Source organism: Galeopterus variegatus, unplaced genomic scaffold (assembly GCF_000696425.1).
Source record: "Galeopterus variegatus unplaced genomic scaffold, G_variegatus-3.0.2 Scaffold3964, whole genome shotgun sequence".
Classification (NCBI taxonomy): domain Eukaryota; kingdom Metazoa; phylum Chordata; class Mammalia; order Dermoptera; family Cynocephalidae; genus Galeopterus; species Galeopterus variegatus.
The window spans coordinates 25,572-49,179 of NW_007730075.1; the positions used below are offsets into that span (position 1 = coordinate 25,572).

At 36.6% G+C, this 23,608-nt stretch overlaps 1 protein-coding gene across 1 annotated transcript; it reads right to left on the reverse strand.

Annotated features, from left to right (window-relative positions):
- Window positions 1–9,699: 9,699 nt before the first annotated feature.
- LOC103601968 (ovalbumin-like) lies at window positions 9,700–22,029 on the reverse strand. The gene is made up of 7 exons (XM_008586370.1): window positions 21,862–22,029; window positions 18,043–18,093; window positions 17,069–17,194; window positions 16,085–16,202; window positions 14,930–15,072; window positions 12,829–12,984; window positions 9,700–10,095 (listed from the first exon to the last, which is right to left on the reverse strand). The coding sequence occupies exons 1-7, from the start codon at window positions 22,027–22,029 to the stop codon at window positions 9,700–9,702; spliced, it is 1,158 nt and encodes a 385-aa protein (XP_008584592.1).
- Between the last annotated feature and the right edge of the window lie 1,579 nt (window positions 22,030–23,608).

Consider the following 23,608-nt stretch of genomic DNA (forward strand, 5'->3'; position numbering starts at 1 on the left):
GGAAGTTTTTGCACCAGTGAACAGCAATTTTAAAAAATAACGAAAACCTCTATTTTTCTTTTATTATTTCTTTTTTTTAATTTTCTTTATTTTTATAATTCACCTTTCGTTATGGCCATTACTAGTAATGCTATATTGTTTCTTAAGCTCCACAAGCTTTTGAGAAACTTTAGTGAATATTTAAATGCATTTTTAATGTAGGGGACAGTTCTTTGTCTCTCCTTTCTGCTGAAGAGGAGTGTCCTTAAATTTTAAAATATAAAATGAGATTTTCAAACCCCTGGTCTTTAAGCAACTTTAAAGTGCTCCATCTGGGACATTTAGCTTTCCCTGTCATATTAATTGGTGGTTCTTAGTTTAAATAGTGACAGTATACAGTGGCTTACCTAGAGGAAGGAGAGGTTATCTCCATAGAAGCAACAGAAGGGATCCGGGCACACCTGAGGCAGCTGAGTCAGCATTTAAGCTCAACTAAAGCTACATTTGACTCGGAGAACATTCAAATTAGCTGATTAACGTAATCAATTGTTTGCTATGCACAGCTCCCTCAGCACACACACAGGTGAAGGGATTTTATGGTTATATCCACTTTGTACAAGGCAGAATTCTGATGCACACCCAAATCAGGGTCCTATTTCTAACTCATTTATTTTCCTCGGAGAGGCCTCTCTGAGAATTCATTATGAGAGGGTATCTTTCCTCTGTGGTTTCTCTCCTAACACCTACACTTTACCTTCATAGCACTTACCAAATTTGCTTTGTGAAATGTTTCTAAGCTCCACAAGGACAAGGGCTGGGTCTGTTTTGTTCTCACCACGTATCCAGACACGAGCCCTGTGCCTGGCACCCAACAGGCATAAATAAGTATCCATTAACAGAATGATTGTTGAGGTTGAGCAAACTGCTCCTGGGTGTTACCCGAAGGAGAGGGAACTATGTTAGGGACTCCAGGTGAATGGAGGAATGGATTCAGTGCTGAGGGGCTCTCAAACCCCCAGATGCAGAAGCCACATTCAAGTATCTATAGCCACAGGAAGCAGGTGGAACTCCTGAAATTCAGGGATAGACTCCAAAAGACAAAGCATTAGTAATACAATTCCACATGTTTTTCTCAATATTCAAATCTGCATCCCTCCCACGCACTACCCCTACCCAGGAAATCACTGCATTTGGATTTATTAATTGTTTCTCAGCCAGGTTTTCATAGAACCTACAACTGCAAAGTAGATCAGAATGTTGGCAGTCTTAGAAATTCTCAGAAAACAAACCAACAAACAAACATATGTGAAATGCATGAGTAAAACTTCATCAATATTAAGCTTATTCTCTCATAAATATATATCTTAATATTTTGGTGCCTACCACTGCTAAACAAGTAGCAAAGAACTATTAATAGAAGAATTTGAAGCAGCTAATCATATTTAATTTCACTGCTGTTTAGAAATGGACATGACATGACATTCTTAGTATATGTATAACATAGTCATACATTTATGTGTATATTTAACATATATGCATATATATTCATGTACATAAATGTTTTTTCTGGAGTGTATGATAGAACAAATATAGGTGCTATTTCACAAAGATTATTACATTGCTCAGGTGCACTACCACTTTTTTGGACTTGAGAACCACTAATGCAAGTGCATAGGTATGTATACATGTGTATGTATCAATATTTCTTAGCCTGCGATCCATGGACAATTTAAAGAGATCCAAGAAATTGTGAGAAAAGTTGAGTATTAGTGTGCATCTATGTCTATTTTATGTGAAAGGTCGATAACCTTCAAGAGATTCTAAAAAGAGTCCACAAATTTGAAATACCTACTGGGACAGAGGGCGTTCCACTAATGCGTAACTACATGAATTTATGCTAAGTGTGTGTTTGCCACTTTAAGTGCTTTGCTTGTTGAATATGTGAAGGTAATCTTTAATTCATGGAAACTCTCAGAACAAACATATTGCCATTCATTAAAATTAAATCATTTTGGTTTTTTGCGATCCCTAAAATAGAAACACTTTTTAAATTTTATTCTGTATTCGGATTTTTGTCCATCATTCTACGGATAACTTTGAAGACTCAGGCTCACTGAAGAATTCCCTCAAAGGGCTATTTTTGGGGTTCAAGGGCTCTGCCTGTTTATTCTTTGAACCTAAAACCATAAAAACAAAAACAAACAAACAGAAGTGCTATCTTTATGTATCTGGCATTTCCCAGCTATGAAACAGAAAACTCATGGTTTTTACTCAACAGAACAGCTATGATAGACAAAGGAGAGTAAGTTAACAGCATGAAGTTTTTTGTTTTGTTTTGATGGATGAAAATGAAAGTGTATGCACATTCTGCCTTAAAACATCACGAATCCTTTTGACACCCTTTCAGTCTGTTTAGCAGGGAATGAGGGGCAGTCCTGACAGGATATCTTACACACAAGTTGATTTTTACACAGAAATAGTTTTCTCTTATTCTGACCTAGAAGCTACAAAACTTTATTAAAAGTGAAATCCAGTCTTTATTCAGTGCTGTCATTCTTTTTTGCTAATCCTTCCTAATTTTGTCTGATTCCAGATTGTGTGCCATGCACACTTTATACTGTGTATGATTAAAAACAGGACTACAAAATATAGAACCTGAATAAATTGTGTATTTAAAAATTGTCTCTCATCCCAATCCCTATATTTTCTAAAAATAGCATATAACTTGTAACTGACATGAGTTTTTACACTGAAAAGTGATGTGGACTCAGCTAAAATGGACATGGTCATCAGTATTACAAAGGAAGAAACTGCCTTAAGTATAGCCTTGGTGGACAAATGCTTTGAGGGAAAAAAAATTTACTGGGTTTTCGCACTGCTTCCTCTTGTTTATACACCTGAGTACTTCCACCTAATTCCCTAACTAGCTTGGCAAACTATATGACAACACTAACATAATACATACAATGGACAGATTAAATAATAATTTATACAGTATACTATCACAAATATGTAATAATATCACAAGACTGAGCACATGGATTCTTACTTACAGATTCTACTAGAGCCTGTTGTGAAAAAGAGCTACACAAAAAATAAACCATTTATAAGCCAGGAATCATCTCCAAAATCTGTACGCTAAAGAAATTATTACTGTAGTTCCAAACATCTTCTGTCACTTAATTAACTAGTACTTTTTTAACTCACTTAGAGTTAGGACCTAATGAAAAGAACCTTATAACTTAAATAAAAATCCCTGGTCAGTTTGGACATCAAACTCATACACCTGGGCTGTTCCTTTAAAATGGTGAGAGGCAGAGTTTCACATGTCATGAAAATGAAGGTGACAGGCCACTGTAGGAAGTGCTTTCAGCTCCTCAGGGGAGCTGTATAAATTCAATTTTACCCTGCTTATTTTATTTCCTCTGTGTTTCTTCATAGATTAAAAGCCCTACCCAATTTTAGAAATAATAGTGTCAGCCTCTGACCTAAGCAAATCAGGACTCAATCAAAATCGTTAATTAAAATTAAAAGCAAATAAATACCATTCCTCTTATTTTTGTTTTAATTATTTTATTATCATGACTGCTTATTCTTAAAGTTATTGCCTATAATGAAATTGCTCATTGGAATGATGGTAGAGTGTACGGCATGGGTTGCTAAAATTCCGCAGAACAGACACAGGAGTGGAGGGATGGTTCTTTTCTAGAAAATTCTGTGTTTCAATAGAAAAACTGTGAAATTGCATAAGTTACAGTTAATAGCTTTTATGGTTCTCTGTTTTAGAAACAAAGTTTAATAGAATACTTGCTTTCAGGCAACAATTTCTTATTATTTATTTCTCAGAAAATATTATTCCCCTTATAGAAATATATGATTTTATGCTCTGAACTTTTAAATATTTGCATAAAATTAACTACAAGGTTTTACTCTTGATCATTTAGCCATCTAGGTCTCTCAGTCTGAGATAGTTCAGGTGAAGCTTGCTTGAAGTGTTCGATTTAATGATTTATTTATTGTTTTGGCATATTTTCTCCCCTCATTTCTTTGTCTCAATTTTTAAATGTCAAGATCAAAGTGATTAGTTCATAAGGTTTTATTTTGAATTTTATCTTTTATCTTCTGCCAAAGTTTTCTTAAAATGGAGACACTCACAGTGATTCAGCGTACATCTGCTAGAACAGAGTTGCGTACGGAACAGCCCTGAAGCAGTCTTTCTGCATTCTGCCCTGCAATGACAGCCGTGTGAGGAGCTGACATGTGCAAGGGAGTATCCTTGTTGCTGTGCTGAAGGCTGGGAGTCTTTGGGTGGCACAGTGTTCCCTAGGAACACTCAAGCAACAGTTTGTGACCAATTGACTTTCTGAATAACTTCATTAATATTCTTATTGATAGTGGTCAAAAGAAAATCACTTTTCCAACGTAGCAAGAGCACAGCCATCTTGAAAGCACAGCCATTTTGATTCTTTGTTCTTCACTAACTCCCTTGAGCATTGTGAAACTGCTGAGAAAAACAAAGCTATAAATCAAAAGTAAATCAGTAACTTGCAAGACTAACAGTTCTTCTTTCAAGATTGTAGATGTTTTGGGAAGGAGGTAAAGCTGGGTCCAAGAAATCTGACTTCAGCCCTCACAAGACTGACCACAAAGAGAAAAGATTGATTTGGAGCATGTTGACCTGCACATAGCAACTAACCCCTCCACCCCCCTTTCTTTTGCTGAGGAGTCACAAGACCAACTGCAGAGGAAAGAACACTCTGAAGAATTTGCAGTTCTGCAGAGAAAGAGCCCCTTCCCTTTTCTCATATTTTTACCTATATAAACCCCCATGAAAGACCTGGGACTTTGAAATTGTTTTAGCCTGGCTGTCTCCCAGGTTGCTGCTTCCTGAATAAAGCTTCCTACTCTCCCACCAGCACCTGGGACTCTCCACTCATTTGTTTCCTAAGTGGAGAACAGTTGAACTTGGGTAGCCAGTAGCATCATCTATGCTTGTATTGATCTGAAGATAGCTATCCATTAAGAAAACAAGCTACATTCAAGGTGAGGCATGTAAAGATGTAAATGTTAATGAATAGTAATGAAATATTTTTATTCAGTACAAATTAAATAATTTATCTGAACCAATGACATGAACTAAACACATCACACTATTTTTCAACTCCATGGCTACTTTTTTCTGCCTCCACGTATTCCACATATAGTCCAGACTCTCTTAAAATATATCTTCTTCATTTGAAGTAAAGACACTTTTTAAAATCTATGCTATCTACCAGAAGCCATTGTTAGTTTCTTTTGTTTGTTTGTTTTTATTTAACAAAAGCATTTATCTTCAAAAATCAGTGTTTGTTAGTGGTAATTCTAGTATTTATCTTTCCAAATTCTCTTCATTGCTTTTTCAATGGTTCATTTTGCAGTGTATTCTTTAGCCTTTTATAGATTCTTTCTTTCTCCCAACAGATGAATATGTTTCTTCTGTTTTGGTTTTACTTGTCCTCATTAGGCAGGTGTTATTCACAGAATTCTATTTATAATTTCAGTCCTTTGGTGTTAAGAAATTTAGTGTATTCGGTAATGGGCCACAATAATCAACCACATTGTATGTTGACAAAATAAAATAAAATTTTTTAAAAAAAGAAATTTAATGTATACATAGTTGTTGATTAGTTTATGTGACTCTTAGCATGTCCTGTATGCAACATTCTTATCTATATCTATCTATATCTGTTTTTAGGACATAGAAACTACAATATAATTTTGATCATATTGTGTTTCCTTCTATCAAACAAGTCCTATTTTGTTTTAAACAAAATATATTAATCAAAATTGTCAAACTACTTATATATTCACCAATAATTTTATAATTAAAGTTAAGCTCTTAGCATGTTACAGTGGAAAGAAAATTCTCTGATTTATACTTAATGTTTGGCATCATTTAGTATCATTGAGTAATATATCAGTTCAGGGGATAAGTCTATAAGGGAACTGGTGATATTCTAGTAGGCCCAGAACAATTCCTCTTTCTCCAAAGGAGAAGCAGAAAGAAACACGGTGAAGAGAATGAAAATAGAAGAGTGTATGCAGCCTCTATGGAAAATCGTATGGAGGTACCTCAAACAATTGCAGATAGATCTGCCATATGACCCAGCTATCCCACTGCTGGGAATTTACCCAGAGAAATGGAAATCATCAAGTCAAAGGTATACCTGTTCCCCAATGTTCATTGTAGCACTCTTTACAATAGCCAAGAGTTGGAACCAGCCCAAATGTCCATCATCGGATGAGTGGATACGGAAAATGTGGTATATCTACACAATGGAATACTACTCAGCTATAAAAACGAATGAAATACTGCCATTTGCAACAACATGGATGGACCTTGAGAGAATTATATTAAGTGAAACAAGTCAGGCACAGAAAGAGAAATACCATATGTTCTCACTTATTGGTGGGAGCTAAAAATAAATAAATAAATTCACACACACACACACACAAAAAAAAAAAAACTGGGGAGGGGGTGGGAAGAAGACATAACAACTACAATTCCTTGAAGTTGTTACGACAAGCAAACAGAAAGGACATTGTTGGGAGGGAGGGGAGAGAGGGAGGAGGGAGGGGGGTTTTGGTAAAGGGCCACAATAATCAACCTCATTGTATATCGACAAAATAAAAATAAGAAAAAAAGAAAAGAAAGAAAGAAAATAGAAGAGTGGAGGATGACAGATGAATGATATGAGGGGAGGAGCACGGAAATGCGTGTGGCTGTGAGGGGCGAAGAGATGTAGAAGAGAGAAGGCAGAGAAACTTGAGGAATAAAGTAATGAGGGCAGAGAAAAGATGAAATTACAGCCCCCACTGTCCAATCAACGTTAAAATACAAGTCCCACAAAAAGAAAAAAATTGGAATGGCTTAACTGTTAGAAGAGAATTAAATGCTAATGGAACAGGGTACCTGATCAGGTAACTAGTGACAAAACCCAATGTAGAATTAAGAAAGAAGATAATCAATGGACTCACTGAGAGACAAATTCATGCATTTTATGACTTCTTTCATGAAAGAAGTACTAAAATTATTTAATATCTCTTCTTTTTATCAATAATATTTACGCGCGCGTGTGTGTGTGTGTGTGTGTCTGTGTGTCTGTGTGTGACTGAAACCAAAGGCACCACATAAAAAGTCATGGCCAATTAAGCTTCATGATTCTACTTGTTGGGAAGAGCCAGGGCTGGCATTCTATGGCCACCAACCTTCCCTTCAGCAGAGCCAGCTGCCACAACCTCCAGAAACATCTCCCTGGCAGTGGAAAGCTTTGGGGAAGGGTACTTTTTTCCTGAAGTGTATCGTTTTTACTAATTCAATTCTTGGGAATCTGTTTATTCTTTTTTGCTTATTTGTTGTGTTTACATTAGAGAATGGTTTAGTATTCAGCCTTTGTGCATTTCATTTGAACTAACCATTAGACTCTAATTTTTTTTGTGTGGAAAGTAGTTACCATAACTATATGAGTCCTGCTTCCCCCAATAACATTTTTATTTGATTTTATTTCATGTTCCTACAGAGATAACCAGGGGCATGGGTGTAAGATTATTTAAAAGAAGGAAAAAAATCCCTCAGCATTAATATGAGAAAATCAAAAAGTTGAAATATTTCAATATATTGTGTACTTTCCCCTGGCTTCTGTCCTCCATTTTTTTTTTCTTTCCTTGGCTTGGCCTTCATTAATAGTCTTTTTGTATCTTCTTGGCTGCTTCTGGAAGTACTTATTTTGGAAACTATGGTGACTCAGATGTTGTTACAACAAATTCTGAGAATGTATTATTAGGGTGTACCAAGTCACTTGTATAGCATAGCGCACGCAAAGTTACTCAATGAGAAATACTGTAGGCACCTAGTAAATGTTTAACAGTATAATATTACCAATATTTTTTAAGTAGTTAGACATTACAGGTTTTTTTCAGTTCTGTCAAAATATAATTGCTATATCCCACCTAAAGCTATTAAAATCTAATTTGTGAGGCAGAGGGAATTGAGAAACAATCTTATGACACTGAACAGGCATCACTGGAATGATTCACCTGACAAGAGAGACCAATCAAATGAGTGAAGGGAGTGATTAATATTAAATTTATTGTATCAGTAAATTTAAAGTTGAATGGAAAATTTTTTTTAAAGTTCTGACATAAGCAAAGAGATTGAATTAGTTGTGAGTTGGACTTTGTCCCCAATCTACTTAAAAATAGAGGTACATTCAAATTTTAAAAATCTGAGACAATCAAAACTGCCTCTCTGAATCATTCCCACCAGATAAAACCACCAGAAATGCAGAATGACTGCTAAATTATATCACAAGAGTAAGTAATTAACATTAGATAATAAGGCCTCTAGACAACATGAAGCAGCAGTAAAATTCATCCCATAAACAGAGATAGGATGGAAAGATGGGATGACCCAAAAAATCCTTTGGGCTCCTTGTACAGTGCTCCTAGACAGGTGCATGTTTGGGCAGCATGAAATTATAAAGTTAACAACTTATCGAGCATTTTCTTTTATGTCAACTTTGATTCTCCCAGCAGCTTTGTGAAGGGGACAATATTGGATTGTCCATGTTGCAGAGGAGGAGTTTGAGCTCTAAGAGGTTACTGCCTTTTCAAGTTTGTCAACTATGAAGTGGAGTCAGGATTTCAACTTAAATCTGCTGACACCAAATCCAGTGGTTTTTCCATCATGTTCTCAATGGGATCCCCTGGAGAGGGACTGTGAGCACCTGGAGGCAGGGAAAAAGAAGAGCTTGACAACAAGAACGTGGGAATTAAGAAGTGAAGAGATGAGCACAGGAAAAAGAATGAGCTAAAAATAAAAACATGTTTTGCCTATTAAATGATTTCAAGTATGAAACTATGGTAAACTTGAAAATGTTCCACAAGTGTTATGTCTAAACAGTGCCTGATCATATACACAGAAAAGGAAAATAACTCTCTTCTCTCTTCTTTTTTCTCCCTATTTTTATCTTCTACCATAGAGGCCCTGGCTCTGTGATTCCGAATGAAGACTTGTAAATAAGACAGGGCTGGATCGTGATCAAGAGTTGAGATCTTACATCAAAACTTCAGGGTTTGAAAATCCATTCTTGTCACTTGCCACTTGTGTGTTAAATTACTGAATCTAAGTCTCAGTTTTCCATCTTTAAAATTAGGAAAACAATAATTAGTGTCTACCAGGGTTTTGGTGAAAATTAAAGTGGGTCTTTCAAGTCACATGCTTCGCAGAGTGCTTGGCTCACAGCATATACTCAATGAAGGTTAGCTCCTCTTACTAATATCATTAGTTCAGCTTCAGGTGAGATAAACACGATTTTGCACACTAACTTGGTAAATTAATCACACTGAATAAGATTGTTTCTTTGGAAAAAAGCATTCTGAGTTTTGATAAACCATGAATGGGGTTCTGAGTAAGTTACAAGCTGCCTAAGAAAGAAGTGACGTTGATCTTAACTTTGAAGTAAGTATAGTGAATGCCATGCTATAACTTTAACCAGTGTAAACTGAACCAAGGAGAAATGGGGTGGATATTCTATATGACACAGATGGAAGAAAAACATTGCTAAGAAGCATGGTCTATCCCTTGCAGTTGCACCTGCATTGAATGAATACTACAATCTCATACAATTCGGCTAATGTGAAGAATCAGAAAGTTGTTTGAATATAAATGTATTCCCTTCCTTAAGGGGTGGAGACTCTGCCATAGAAAAGAATCATCTTGGTTTTCTTGTGTAGGATAAAGAAGAGAAAGGGATGATCCACCTTGAAGATTTCAGGATTTTCAACTTTGCTTGTTTGGTTGGTAGGTGCTGACTCTGAACCATCCTCAGTAACCTCTACCATGACCTTCTGGATTATCCTGGAGACCACAAGGCGTCCTCCTGTGGTTACGCCAGACAAGTCAGCCCTTGAGTGGTCAAAGACATCAGTCATCCCCAAAGCTGACAGTATGAAAGTTAGATCTCCATGACACTCATCAAGTCTGAGCTGAGGCAGGTACAGATCCACAGCTATGTCTTTCATGTTGGCTGGATCTATCCAGTTTTTTAGTTTCTCATAAGTGATTTCCTTGATAATCTATTGGAAAGAAAGCAGGAAGCAAAAAACAAATGAATTTTATTTAGAAAATAAAATATAGAAAAATGGGAAAAATCCTGAGAGCTGGATGTGACGTTATGAACAGGTAAAGCTGCTTCTTATCATTTTAAAAACCAGATTCTAAGCATTATGTCTCACATGTCAGGTAAAGTGGAGAAAATGCAGCCATGTGCAAAGAATTGTAATTGAAGCATGTAGCCCTCAAATCTATGCCTTGGAACACCATCTGAGGAGTCACCTGGAAAAAAACCATCATGGGGAATTCCTCCTTTTCTCCCTCTTATGATCTCTCTATAACTTGCACAACTTATGTATTATTATTGTATACTTTATAGAAGTGCCTACCCTTTTCTACTGGCCACATTAACAGACATTTTTGGAATATGAGATCCTTCAATTCTGAAAACATAAATTATAATTCTAGACTGACCAATATAACTTTCTACCTCAACTCAAACCAAAATCCTCATTAGTTAAGTATCCATACAGACTGAATTTATATCCAAGTAACATTTCCAGATGATTAGAATCAAATAATCTTAAACTTGAAAGAGACCTGAGAGGAGCTCCTCTCCAGCATTTGTAACCCAATGCAGCATGCACCTGAGAAGTCCTTACATCAGTGGCCATTTCTTTATAAAAACCTCTATAAATGCCTGGCTCCACAGTGACAGAGCTCAGCCTACAAAGAACAGCTTTCCCACTTTGAACAGAAATCTTCTTCCCAGTAATTTCTTCCTATTAGTTTTAGTTTCCCCTCTATGAGCCATACAAAATTATTCCATTCCTTCTTCCATACAGCAACCAAATATTTTAATACAGTCAACATACTCCCGAAATCACTGCTCTATTCTTCCTCATTCACCACACGAAATCTTTTCTGGCTTTTCCTCATTGTTTGTTCTTACTGTGAGGAGGTTCATATTTTCAGTGACTCATTTAGACTATTTGGGGGATGGAATCTACTGGGAAGTAGGCATGTTAGACACTAGCCAATGCAAAATCAAGCAAAAAAAAAAAAAAAGAAAGAAAGAAAAAGGCTAGTTGCACAGAATTTGCTTTGCATTCACCATATATTACTGAGTAACCACTTTCAACTCATAATCACTGACAAAACCAGGGATAACTGTCCTCATCCACAGTGGTGAATTAATGTTAGGAATTCTAACATGAGAAAATTAGCTGGCTATGAAGATCTAGACTCATCTCCCCTCCATTCTTTCCTCTCTAAAATTATTTTATCACACTGTAATTGCACTTCAGAATTTGCCCACTTTTCAGAGATCTTAACATTGTTCTAAAATGCTCCATTTTCATGCCTCAAGTGCAAATACAAAGAGTTGATAATGTAATTATGTAGGTTATATTTGATAAATCCATTTTATTAATTTTTCATAAGATTATCAAATTTAAAAACTAAAAAGAACTCTAGAAACCATCTACTTTAACCTCTGCATTATGTGATTAAAATGAGGCTTGGAGAAGTTAAATGCATGACCCATGGACCTACAGTGAATTTGTGGCAATATTGTTGTCAGGTTTCACTTCTGCTACCAGCAAATGCAGGGCTCCTACACTGTCTAACCACGGGCAAGGAAGCCATTAGTAGTAATAATGTTCAACGTTAATCATTATTGATCAGGCATAATAACTCATATCTCACTTCATCCAAGAGGTTTTCCCTGATAGTCCTATATAAAATATGTGCTTTCCAAATGCTGTCACTATCCCATTTCCATCCCCTATTTTTCTTCACAGCATATAGTAATCATATTATTTCTACATTTGTTTATTTGTTTATATATAAATACACCTAATTATGCATAAGAGCTAAGACTTTGATTTTTCAGCCATGGTCTTAGTGACTCTGAGTAGACATGTAACACCAAGCCTGTAGGGGACTGAGAAGCCAGAGACCAGAGCTCTGAGATGCCATGATATATGGTGAATGCTATGAAAACCTGAGCAAATCATATAATATCCTGGTCTTCAGGTTTCTCCCTCTGTCAAATGGGCTGTTAGTACCTGCCTCACTGCCTCATAGAATCAGCGGGCACCCCTGCCACTAAGGATGGAAAAAAGGGGAAGGGGAGGATAAGAGGTCCTCAGCAGGAGAGAAGCAGGGGTAAGAAATGCAGAGCTACAGAGGAGCACACAAAGCAGAATAAAAGAGGAAAGACAGGGATTTAAAGAAAGCTGCTGAGGAGTTGTTATATCTATCCCAATTCTCAGAGCAAGAACACACTGTGGAATAGATGTGTCCACGTGAGACTCAGGAACATGCCAGAGAAACAAGCAAAAGGCAAAGACTGAGTATTGAGTCTACATTTTGGCTTTTGGTGTTAGAAATAGATTAAGTTGGTTGGTGGCAGGTCTAAAGGAGGTACCGATGTGCAATGCTTGTATGTAAAAAATGCACTTAAAACAACAACAACAAAACCTGTGAGGACCAAATAAGGAAATGCATGTGACTATACTTTGAACACCTAAAACATTTAAGAGTACAAGCAACAAATTCTAGTGTGAGGACATTTACTTTAGGAGTTCTACTTTTCTTTTTTTTTTTTTTTTTTTTTTTTTTTTGATGGACCTGACATTGCATTAAGTACTAGTGCGAGCAATTATTTTAATCCTCAAGCTTTCTACATATGTCATTCTCAAGCACAGAGTCTTTTTCCTTGTGGCTATGGGTGCAGAGACTCGGTGGTTTACCTGTCCCAGGCTGAAGTCCTTGCTGGGGAGGACAATGATCATACTCAGGTGATCCTCTGAGTCAGGCATCTCAAGGACCTGGATGGGAGGCTCCTTAATGGTGCCCAGTCTAAAGTGGCCTTGCAGCCACATCATCTGCACAGTTTTGCTCTGAGACTACAAAAGCAAAAGCAGTGAAATGTCAAAGCCAATCTTTTACTTTTTCTATTTAAGGCATGGAAGATTTATCTTTATATCCATTCTCTGAAATTGCCTACAGTGGATGAAAAAAAAAATCTATCCATCTTTCAACAGAAATATCTATGGTTGATAATTACTGAGATGATTTAAAGTGGGGGTGGCGCATGGAGGAACAGGGAGGAGAGAGAATCCTAAACAAAGCCCCTATTGAAGTACAAAGTTTTTATGTCTCCCAATGTATTATTCTTATTCACATGTACTTTTTTGATTCCCAAAAGCAATTCACTCACTTCGAAGGGCTGAGAAATACTCACACCATAAGAACTTATCAGGATAGCCATTATTAAAGGTCATAGAGGTCCTTTCAAGAACATAATTTGAAATCTCTCCAGCTCAAGTAAAATCTGACTAATCTGGGCTAATCTCCAGCACTGAGATGATTCTGATCATTTTTTAGAGTTACAAAATAGCTAAGAATATAACAAAGTGCTAGGTGAGTTTCTCATAATGAGGAAATTTAGTCATGACCTTAACCATATTTTATGTTTTCCTCTTTGAAATGCTAGCTAGCAGGTTAAAGATGCCTGCGCTGTGTATGTAAACCAAATGGATGAAATTTTACTGTGAAATAAAAGATTCTGCTTTAATTCTTTCTTCTAGCAAATCTGTTTGCTGTGGGGAATGCTTACCCTTTTAAGTATCTCTTTACGAATCCTTCTAAAATATTCATTCCATTTACTATGTACTGTACTGTGATTCCCCAACTGGGCTGATCCTTGGAAGGACCTGGAGAGGCTATTTAAAAATAAGTATACTCAAGCCCTTCTTGTAAATCAGAATCTCCAGGAGGATGGCCACGGAATCTACATTTTTAAAAAGTACATCTGTATTTTCACTATTTATTTTATAACCTCAAAATATGATGGCAATATTCTTGTGAAAGACCTTACAAGAAACTTCTAGATATGAATAATGTGTTTGGCTGGAGGTTTGTGTTTCTCCTTAAAGTCATTCACTATTTATTTTACATGAAAAGGATTTATTAAAAATATAGTCATTATTTTTATAGTTGATGTGAACAAATTTTTAATTTACCTGCAATTTCAAACATTTCTTGGTGGGCTGGAGTAAATACATAGTGATTTAGTTATTATATACAAATCTATTCTTTCTTATTAAACAATGTGTCCTATTTTGGATGTGACCTGATATTTGGGACACTTACTGGGCACTAAGAAAAGAAGTTGGGAAGACTGAGGCTGGTAGAAGAGTAGCAAACCTGGAACCTTCTATGTGACTGTGAACCTCATTTATCCATTGTGCTTTACTTCTTAAGATCATACCCATTTTACAAATGGCCTGCCAGTTAGTTCCTTGATTTGTCTATTGGAGTTATTTCCCATTACCTGACTTTATTTCTAGTTTGCAATAATTGAGTTGCTTAACAATGGTTTAAGCTGAGTCCTAACCCCAACCTATTTTAAATACTTTCAAGGTCTATCTTTTATACCAGTTTTTAATTGTACAACTGTATTGCTAAAAATAGCATCTCTACTTTTCTAGAAGGTAATTACTGTGGAGAATTTAATAGAAAGCTTTGACAACAAAATAAATATGTTATACATATATAAATATGTTATAACCTGCTTTTTATTGAGTGTGGAGCTAGGATCGTCACATGGAAGTTAATTTGTCTATCTAAAGCAAGAAATAATTTGAGCTGGCTGGTTAGCTCAGTTGGTTAGAGAACAGCCTTGTAACACCAAGGTCAAGGGTTCAGTTCCCTGTACTAGCCAGACACCAATAATAATAATAATAAAAGGGAGGATTTTTTAAAAACAAAGAATAATTTAACATACTTTAAGGCCAAAATCTTTTAGGATTACCTTTAACAGAAAAACAAATTAAGCCATAAGACTACCTCATCCAACCTGAAAGCCATTGGTTTGGTTTGGTCTTTCAGAAATGCTTTTTTCCAGTTCCCTCTGAAGGACATGACATTGATCAACACCAACTGATCAGAAGATGTGAGGCTGTTGGGTGATAATAGGCCCTTGATTTCACCTTTGGGAAGAGAAACAGAGTAAGGTCATACCTGATCAGCCATAAAATATTAATTATTTTTACTAATTTTACTTTTATTTTTGAACTGGTATAACTAACTGATGCTCAGTATCTACAGATGAGCCAAAAAGACTTTTGAGCAAATATGTATTCACAGTACTTTAATAAATGACTAATGTAAAATGCAGAATTAAAAAGAGTGAGTAGATAACCCATCTACCTATTTAATGGCAACATACAAAATTGTGGATAAAGTTTTCTCATCATACTATTAATAAATGTTATACTGTCAATATGTCTTTGTCTCTCTACCTTCAGTAAAATACTTACAATAAAAATAATTTGGATTCCAGATGGAGCAAAACTCAAATGTTAAAAAAAAAGAACAATAATAATTTTCTGAGAAAATCTAGCATAATTTCTAACATGTACATTTACACGTACCCTTTGACCTAGCAATTCCACTGCTAGATTGTTATCCAGCAGTAGTGAAAACATATGTACATAAAAAGCCTTCTACAAGAATGTTCATAGCAGCATTATTTAGTATCTCCAAACTGAAAACAACCCAGAAGCTAATCAACAGGAGAATAGATAAACAAAGTGTGATATATTCATGAAGTAAAAAAATTGTGGTATATACAAAACAGTAAAAAGAAGTGAACCACTGAAATGCTCAACAGCATAAGTTAATTCCAAAATTAATATGCTCAGTATAAAAAAAGACACAAAAAGGCACATGCTATACCATTTCATTAACTTGAAGTTTTAGAATAAGCTAATCTGTGGTAATAGAAATTCGATCAGTAGTTGCTTGGAAGTGGTTGATTGGGACAGGCAAAGAGATACTCTGTGGGCTGTTGGGTATGCCCTGTCTTGATGTGTATTTGTCAAAACTGGCTAAGTATCCTCACTCCTCATGATCTGAGTATTTTCTGAATGCAACTTACACCTCAAAAAGAAGGAGAAGGAAGAGGAGGACAAGGATTAGAAATCTTAGCTTTCTTCTTACCTTTTGTCTTGTTTTCAACCCATAAGTTAATATGCATTCTGGCTTCTTCTATGTTATTTTTAAAATCTAAATTTTCAGGTTTCAGTTTGTGTAATTGTTCAATACAGTCTAAATATTTCTATAAAGTGAACATAGAAAAAGAGATATAGCAAATAAATTATGATTTTAATACATTCAGACCATACATTATAGAAATTATATGTAAATACAGGGAGAAATAAGTAAAATATCATAATGCAGGACCAGACACAATTAATCAAATTATATACCTTCGTCATGTTTGAGGCAGATATTTAAGCAAATGCATAACTTACTAGAGAATGTTATTTCAATAAGAACACTTTTTTTTTCTTTTCAGCCTCTGAGATTGTACCCTATATCCATAACTGTATAATTAAGACAATCAGAGTTAGAATAATTAGTGTCCTCAGTCTAGTGTTCTAAGATATCAATTCCCCTTTTAATGTTTGAGGCAGATATTTAAGCAAATGCATAACTTACTAGAGAATGTTATTTCAATAAGAACACTTTTTTTTTCTTTTCAGACTCTGAGATTGTACCCTATATCCATAACTGTATAATTAAGATAATCAGAGTTAGAATAATTAGTGTCCTCAGTCTAGTGTTCTAAGATATCAATTCCCCTTTTATTACCAATATCAAAAATTAGTCAGTGTTGTTGTTGTTTTTAATCATAAACTATGTAAAATTTACGCTTTTTATTCTTCACCTGGACCTGTTAAATATTATTAAAATTGCTAGAAATTAACATCTGAAATTTAGAATTCTAAACCCTTTTATATTTTCATATGAAATAAAAATAAACATATAAAATATATTTCATATTCTCTATATAGCATCTATCTATCTATAATATCTCTATTTTCCTACAGTTTTGAGTAGAAACAATGCTAGGATAGATTAAATAAAGACAGAAAAGAAAGATTTATATCTTACTTAAAAAAATGTTTTATTTTAACTCACCGGGAGAAATGGATAGGCTTCTTCTGCAAAAATTCCACTTGCCATGTGAACTTGACTGTTGCTGGACTTGTTGATTTCAGAGAGGAATGCTTGAATGTGTGAATGGACCTCTGTATCTTGTTCGCACTAAGATAGTTAGAAAACTCTTGAGATAGGGGATTGTGGTAACTAGCACTCTAGTATGGTTAACAAGAGGCTCTCAAGTTTGCACTAGGACTTGCTATTTCAGGAAGAAAAAAAAAGAATGAAAAACTACTCATTCCACTATTTACACATATTGAAATTTTTACCTTTCACCAAAACGTGCAGCTTGACAATCTGATCATATGTGGAGAGCAGGCACCACATCAGCATATTACAATTACACTTACAGTCCATGCCCTAGTCCAAACTCATCCTGTCTTCTCCACCAGCCAGCCCAGAGTGCATAATATTATTGTTGTGACATACTAATTTGAGAACAGTTGACATCAGGAAAAAAATCTTTATGAAATTACATTTTCAAAAAATATTTTTGTGTGTTTGTGATTAATATTCCTATATTCATTTATAATTTTTGATCCTCGGTAAAAAGAAAAAAAGAGTTCATATTTATTGAGCACTCATTATATTCTAAGCACTGTTGGAGCACTTCTACTCTCTGGGTGGCTTTTGGGATTCCATTATGAAATGTCTTTGAGAATAGTCCCCCTTCTGCACTACTGCTCATGGGAGAAAATAGCCCTTCTTCTTAGAGACTAACTGTGTGCAGCTCAACTTTTTTGACAGCTTTCCTTTTGTCACCTTTTGTTTTCAAATTTCAACATAATTAATACTTTCAAAGCAAGGTAATAGGCGTTTGAGTGTATGTATCTACTTTCTAGATTCAAAGGACATCTGGAATAAATAATTTATTTCCATAAAGTTGTAGTCCTTATGGACTAAAGACGGACTGCCATAAGAGAAGTAAAAAATAAAGCAGAAACAATATGTACCTTTGCATTTGAAGAATTTGTAGTTCTTGTTAATTCACTCAAATGGAGCACCTACAAAGGAAAACAAAGAACTATTTTCAAAGGCTTTGCAAATGCAACTCCAAAATACCAGACAGAGACAAAAGAGTAGTAAACCATTTTCTTGCTATAAATGTTATGGCCTTTACATTTTTGTAAACTCTCTATTATTTACTCCATCTTTCCCTTATCTGCTTCTTAGTCTTGCTCCTCATTTAAAGAAAATAATATTATTTCGAAGAAGGAAGGTGAGTTTGAAAACAAAATCTTTTAAGTACTCTTAGGCAGCTTCTGAGTGTTAGAGAGTTAGGAACGGAGAGTAGGCACTAACCCATATGCTGGCGTATGTATAATCATCTGTACAGTGCTTCCAATAGACTACAAGTTGAAGGCTGAAAAGGGTATTTTTAAATCATTAAGCTTGGTCATTTGTGTTGTCACAATTTTGTCAATCCCTGCATTACCAGTTGTGAAACATAATAGGAACCCCGTATATATTTGTTGAATAAAGAATGAAAGAATGATTGTATGACTAAATGAATAATTTTGGTATCATTTGCAGGCAGTAAATATTATTTGTTACTCACTGATTATACAAATATGATGACTTGCATTCATATCACAGGTGATTGCTTTTAAATTACTTTCAAAAACATTATCTGATTTGATGCTCACTGTATCCTTTTGAGATTCCTGTAGTTTGTTTTATTTTTTTCATTACTAGTTAATACACTTTCTACAGTCCTATAGTCACAAAGCAACTATTGACTTAGATGAGGTGTAACCATAGCTTCCTAAGTTGAGTTATGAGCAGCTGAAATAAAACCTTGAGAACAATCAAAATAAAACACTGCAACTTTCTTCAAACATTTAAAGGCTGAGTGTTTTTAATAGGTTTTGTGTGCTTCCTGAGTATGAAAGTGGAATAAAGAGGCAATAAATAGAGAGCAGATATTATAACTCTGCTAAAATAAACATAGAAGAGGGCTTAATTTTTGTGCATGTGTCTTTTAAGAACAGAAAAAATGATAATGGAGCAATGGTTATCTAGAGGTAGACTTTAGCTCAAGGTGAGAAATAACATTCTTTTTTAAATTTATTTTTTAATTGAAACATAGTTGATTATACATATTTATGGGGTACAGAGTTGACTATCAGTACTTGTGTACAATATGTGATGATCCCCTCCTGTCTACTCAGCCTGACCACTCAAGGTGAGGGGCAGGGAGGGACACATGGACCTAGACACCAGGGTCTCAGTCCCTCTGTCCGGTCTAGGGTCCAGATAGCTGCAGTTGTGGTCCTGCCAGTGCCCATGTAAGCCAAGGCAAGCCAAGAATGTGGGGTACTGCTGCACCTCGGTAGATTTTTCTGCTCAGTAAGCCTGCTCGCTTGTCTGTGGGGAGGGGATGTTGCATGGGTTCAGTTGCTGGGGTCTTGGTCTTTCTGTCTGTCCTAGGCTCCAGGCAGCCTGTACCTTGGTCCCGCCAGCGCCTGTGTGAGCATCATAGAATATAGGCAGGGTCTCCAGACAAAGAGAGTCAGATTCACTGGGTCCAGGGCAGGGTGCAATCCCACTGTGGTTTTGACTCCCAGAAGGTGCTATGTCTCTGCTGCTCAGGGCAGGAGGGATTTTAATCTCCTTAGGCTCACTGTAAGAGTAGCTCATAACTAACTCCCAGCTACTCTCCAGCTGCACTTGGGTCCCGAAAAGATAGGGGGACTCTCTTGAAGCGGGATCACTGGCGTCTGTGGTGGTGGTGGGAACAGCTGGGGTCTCCTGCAGTTTACTTCCTCTCCTCCTGGTTCTGAGCCTCTGCAGAGGGGCAGAGGCTGGATGCCCTGCTCTGCTCTCTGTGGTGCCGTTCCCTTCTTCCACAAGGATCTCATCACTCTCCTGGTGTTCTGCAGTGTGTTTCCTCAGTCGTTCCAGTAAAAATATCTTTGTTTGTCTGTTGTTTTAGTCTCTTTTTTATGGGGAGGGGACTAGCACCAGACCTCTCTAGTCAGCCCTCTTGGGAAACTCTGAGGAAAAACTTTCTAACATTTAGAGCTCTTTGAATGTTTGTTATAAACTACTTCATACCATTAAGTTTTACCTTATTGGAGGACTTCAGAGAAACTGAACAATCTGTTGCCTGCTGCGTTAACAATGGAGATTTAATCACAAAGTAGAGACTTGGAATTTTATGAGGCTTTTTGTTTCTGAGATTCCCTGATGTCCCTTATATGCTAAAAAATAATATTATTCCATAATCCAGGAACTGAATAACTGGCAACCCCTGATGTTACTTCCAATATCACCATCATCATCATCATCGAAAGAAAGTGCAATTATTGAACAGGGCATTCTGAGCATTTGGCTCAGTCTTTGGATATTTTAGGAGAGAATCATTAAGAGGATGAAAATATGAAGGATATTTCTCCACTTTCTATGGAAAGCAGAGAAGAAAAAATTGGAATATTTTGATTCTCTTCTAACTCAGGCTGCTTGGTTGTCAGAAGAGAGAAATAATTATTTCCACTCCAGACTCTCTGCCTGACTTGTGTCCTCAGCACCATGAGCCATGCCATCTTTCTGGTTGCAAAACCCAAAGCATGAGCAAGTGTAGACAGAGCCACTAGCCAGTCTCTCGTGTTGAAGAAAGGGGGTGAAGAAGAGGTGACTCTACCCTATGTATCCACATCCCAAGATGACTTGTAAAGATTCCCACAGTTTCCTCGATCTCAACTATGTCTCCATCACCACAAATATGAATTTACTGAACACCTATAATGGTTGAGCCACTTGGGACCTATTCTTCCAATGCATAAAAAGAGAAACAAATAGAAAACACAAAGCTTCGCATTTAATTTTTCTTGTAATTAAAAATATCGCTATATTCATTTCCAGTTTAAATCCAAAATTGAGAGAAAACTTGTTCCACTAGTTAATCGTTTTCTTTACAATAAGGAGAATGGACTAAGTCATGATGAAGGATCCCTACTAAGAAATATTTCTTTCACTCACCTGAAGTTCTCAGTTGAGTTAAAGCACTAGTGACCTCCCTGGAAATGTAATCGTGCAGATTGTAAATTCTTCCCTTAGATTATAAGCTCCTAGATGGAGTTTATAATTTCTCGACAGCAGAAGCCTTGTGAAATATTCCTAGTGTAATCCACAGTCATTCATTTATTCAACCAGCAATTTTTTAGTGAACAGTCAAAATAGTTTTTGAACTATGTTCAAAAGTGCTCCTAAGTGCTGGTCACTGAACATTTACTATGCACAGGATACAATTTAGCATAATCCTGAACAGTTTATGTATTCTTATTATCTGACTTGGGTTATCCATTTGCATCTTAAAACAGATTTCTTTCAGTTCACCTAGCACAAGGTTGTGTTTTGAGGAAACAGAACACATGAGAAGGGGTAGGTCTCATCTGGGAGAATGCTTCAGGAAGCATTTTCGGATACTGACCCATAGCAGGAAGGCTCTGAAAAGCTAAAAATGCACAGGCGGCGGTGGAGGTGGGGACTCCTAATTATTCCCCTGGACAGGTTGTCCTCATTGAGTGCATCATTGAGTTCAGGTCTCTGTTATGTCTCTTCTTCCCCTGCTCCTGAAAACAGAGCTATAAGAACTCTTGCTTTTTACAACCCTTTTTTAAAGAAGCAATTTCCTAGGAAACCTTAAGTGAAGGTGGACAGTCTCTTGTGTTTACAGAGTTCAGTGTCTATGAAATCTCCATACACAACAGTGTTTGAACTTATCACCTAATTGCCTTCTAGACATGGATGAAAGTGTGTTTGTAACATACCTTTTCCATCTGAGATGCACTGTCACCTCTAGCCCCAAAAAGCACTACAGCCAGGGCAGACAGGAGAGCCACAGGAGAAAAGAAGAGATTCTCAATCATGTGGTCATAGCTCATTTCTTTAAAGACATCAAAGCAGAACTGTGCATTTGCTGCACTGAGTGAGCCCATTCCTCTACCTAGGGTCTGGAATACAAAGCAAGCATCAACAACAACAAAAATACAGGTTGAAACACCATTCTTCAGCAATTTATTTCAAATTAGGGCAAGAGTTACTTCTATTTTGTCAACCTAAATGCTCACAGAGGGGCTTTTCGGAAGGAAAAAGAATGCACACTTTGGAATCAAATGAATTTGGAATTTGCCACATTCAAACTTTAGGACTAGTTACTTAAGTTCTCCTGGCCTCTATTTCCTCTTCTGCAAAACCATTTAAATAATGACTTCCCATCAGAATTAGTGCAATGATTAAATTATGCAGTGTTTGTAGAGTTCCCAGGACAGTGCCTGCATATAGTAGGTGGTCAGGTATGGCAGTAAGTGTTGTTGTTATCATTGTTGTTGTTGGTTTAGGTTAGTTTACTTGGTCAAGGTAATAATAAAGAGGACAAGGTAATAGTTTTGATCCAGATAGAATCATGACCTTGCTGAGTCTTGAAAGTGTACAGAAAAGGAACTGAAGGAGAGAGTAAGGATGCTCCAGCCGAAACCCATTACCACCACTGGAAAGACATCTCAGTGCACATCTCCTCGCAGCAGCACCATCAGCATAAATGATGGAGAGCGTTACTTTATATATGTTTTTAAGAAGGGGAAGAAATATAACTAAGCAAGTTAGATTATTCCACTTTCTTCTTTGAAATCATACTCAAATATTTATCGAGGAACATAGAGCTCCCTGTACTAGGGTCTGCAGGACTGGCAGAGCTTGCCATGGCGTGGTGCCTTCCTCAAGTACTTCTCCCAGCCACACCAGGGCATAGAAACTCTGAGTCTCTCCAAAGGAGCTTGTAAAGCCATGCAAAAGAGAAATTCCAGAAAGAAGGGCATTCCTGCCTTCCTTGCTTCATTCACTGAATCCCCCTTGCATTGGACATTATCTGGAAGAATAAAGCTAGAGGATAACTCAGAAAGCTCAATATTTCTGCTTCTGCCTGGTGCCTGGCACTGAAGTCAGTGCCACGTGGAATAAGCAAACAGGAGCCCTGATACTGCGGAAATGTATTCTAAATTTCCCTTTCCTAGGGCTGGCTGTTTTGAAGAGCCACTGTAGTGCTGGTACTAGGATTAGGGAAGACCCTAGGGCACAAAATTTAACAAAGCACTCATTTTGATTAGTCACCTGTGTGCTTGCAAGACCCTGAGAGTGAGAGAGAGGGGCTCTTTAAGAATTTACTCTTAACGTGAAATTTAAGGAGGCACTTGTACTTGTGCTAGTACAAGTACAGGTCCAACACCTGAGAGTCAGTGCCTCCTTAAATTTTGCACACTTGGGAGTCTTGTTTACCTCACCCTCTCCCTGGCTGTGCTTAGGGCACCTGGTCAGGGTTTGGGATGTTGGAGACTGCAAGTCTATATTTTTGGTGGCTGTATTATTATCTTATATGGCACTGCAGATACTTTAAAGGGCTTCCCTTAAGATATTAGAATTGTAGTGATCCTTTCTTCCTCTGCTGTTGTTGCAAATGGAGCACCTCATACTATCAAAGCCAAGACGTCTGAGAAAAATGTCTTGATCTCCTCTGTGTTT

What these genes read in the sequence shown, in the direction of transcription:
- LOC103601968 (XM_008586370.1), bottom strand. Translation starts at nt 22,029, where the DNA reads ATGGGCTCACTCAGTGCAGCAAATGCACAGTTCTGCTTTGATGTCTTT. An exon ending in GGTTGAAAACAAGACAAAAG is followed by an intron (nt 15,073 to 16,084) that starts GTAAGAAGAAAG and finishes CTCTTCCCAAAG; the next exon opens with GTGAAATCAAGGGCCTATTA. An exon ending in TGGCTTTCAGGTTGGATGAG is followed by an intron (nt 12,985 to 14,929) that starts GTAGTCTTATGG and finishes TTGCTTTTGTAG; the next exon opens with TCTCAGAGCAAAACTGTGCA.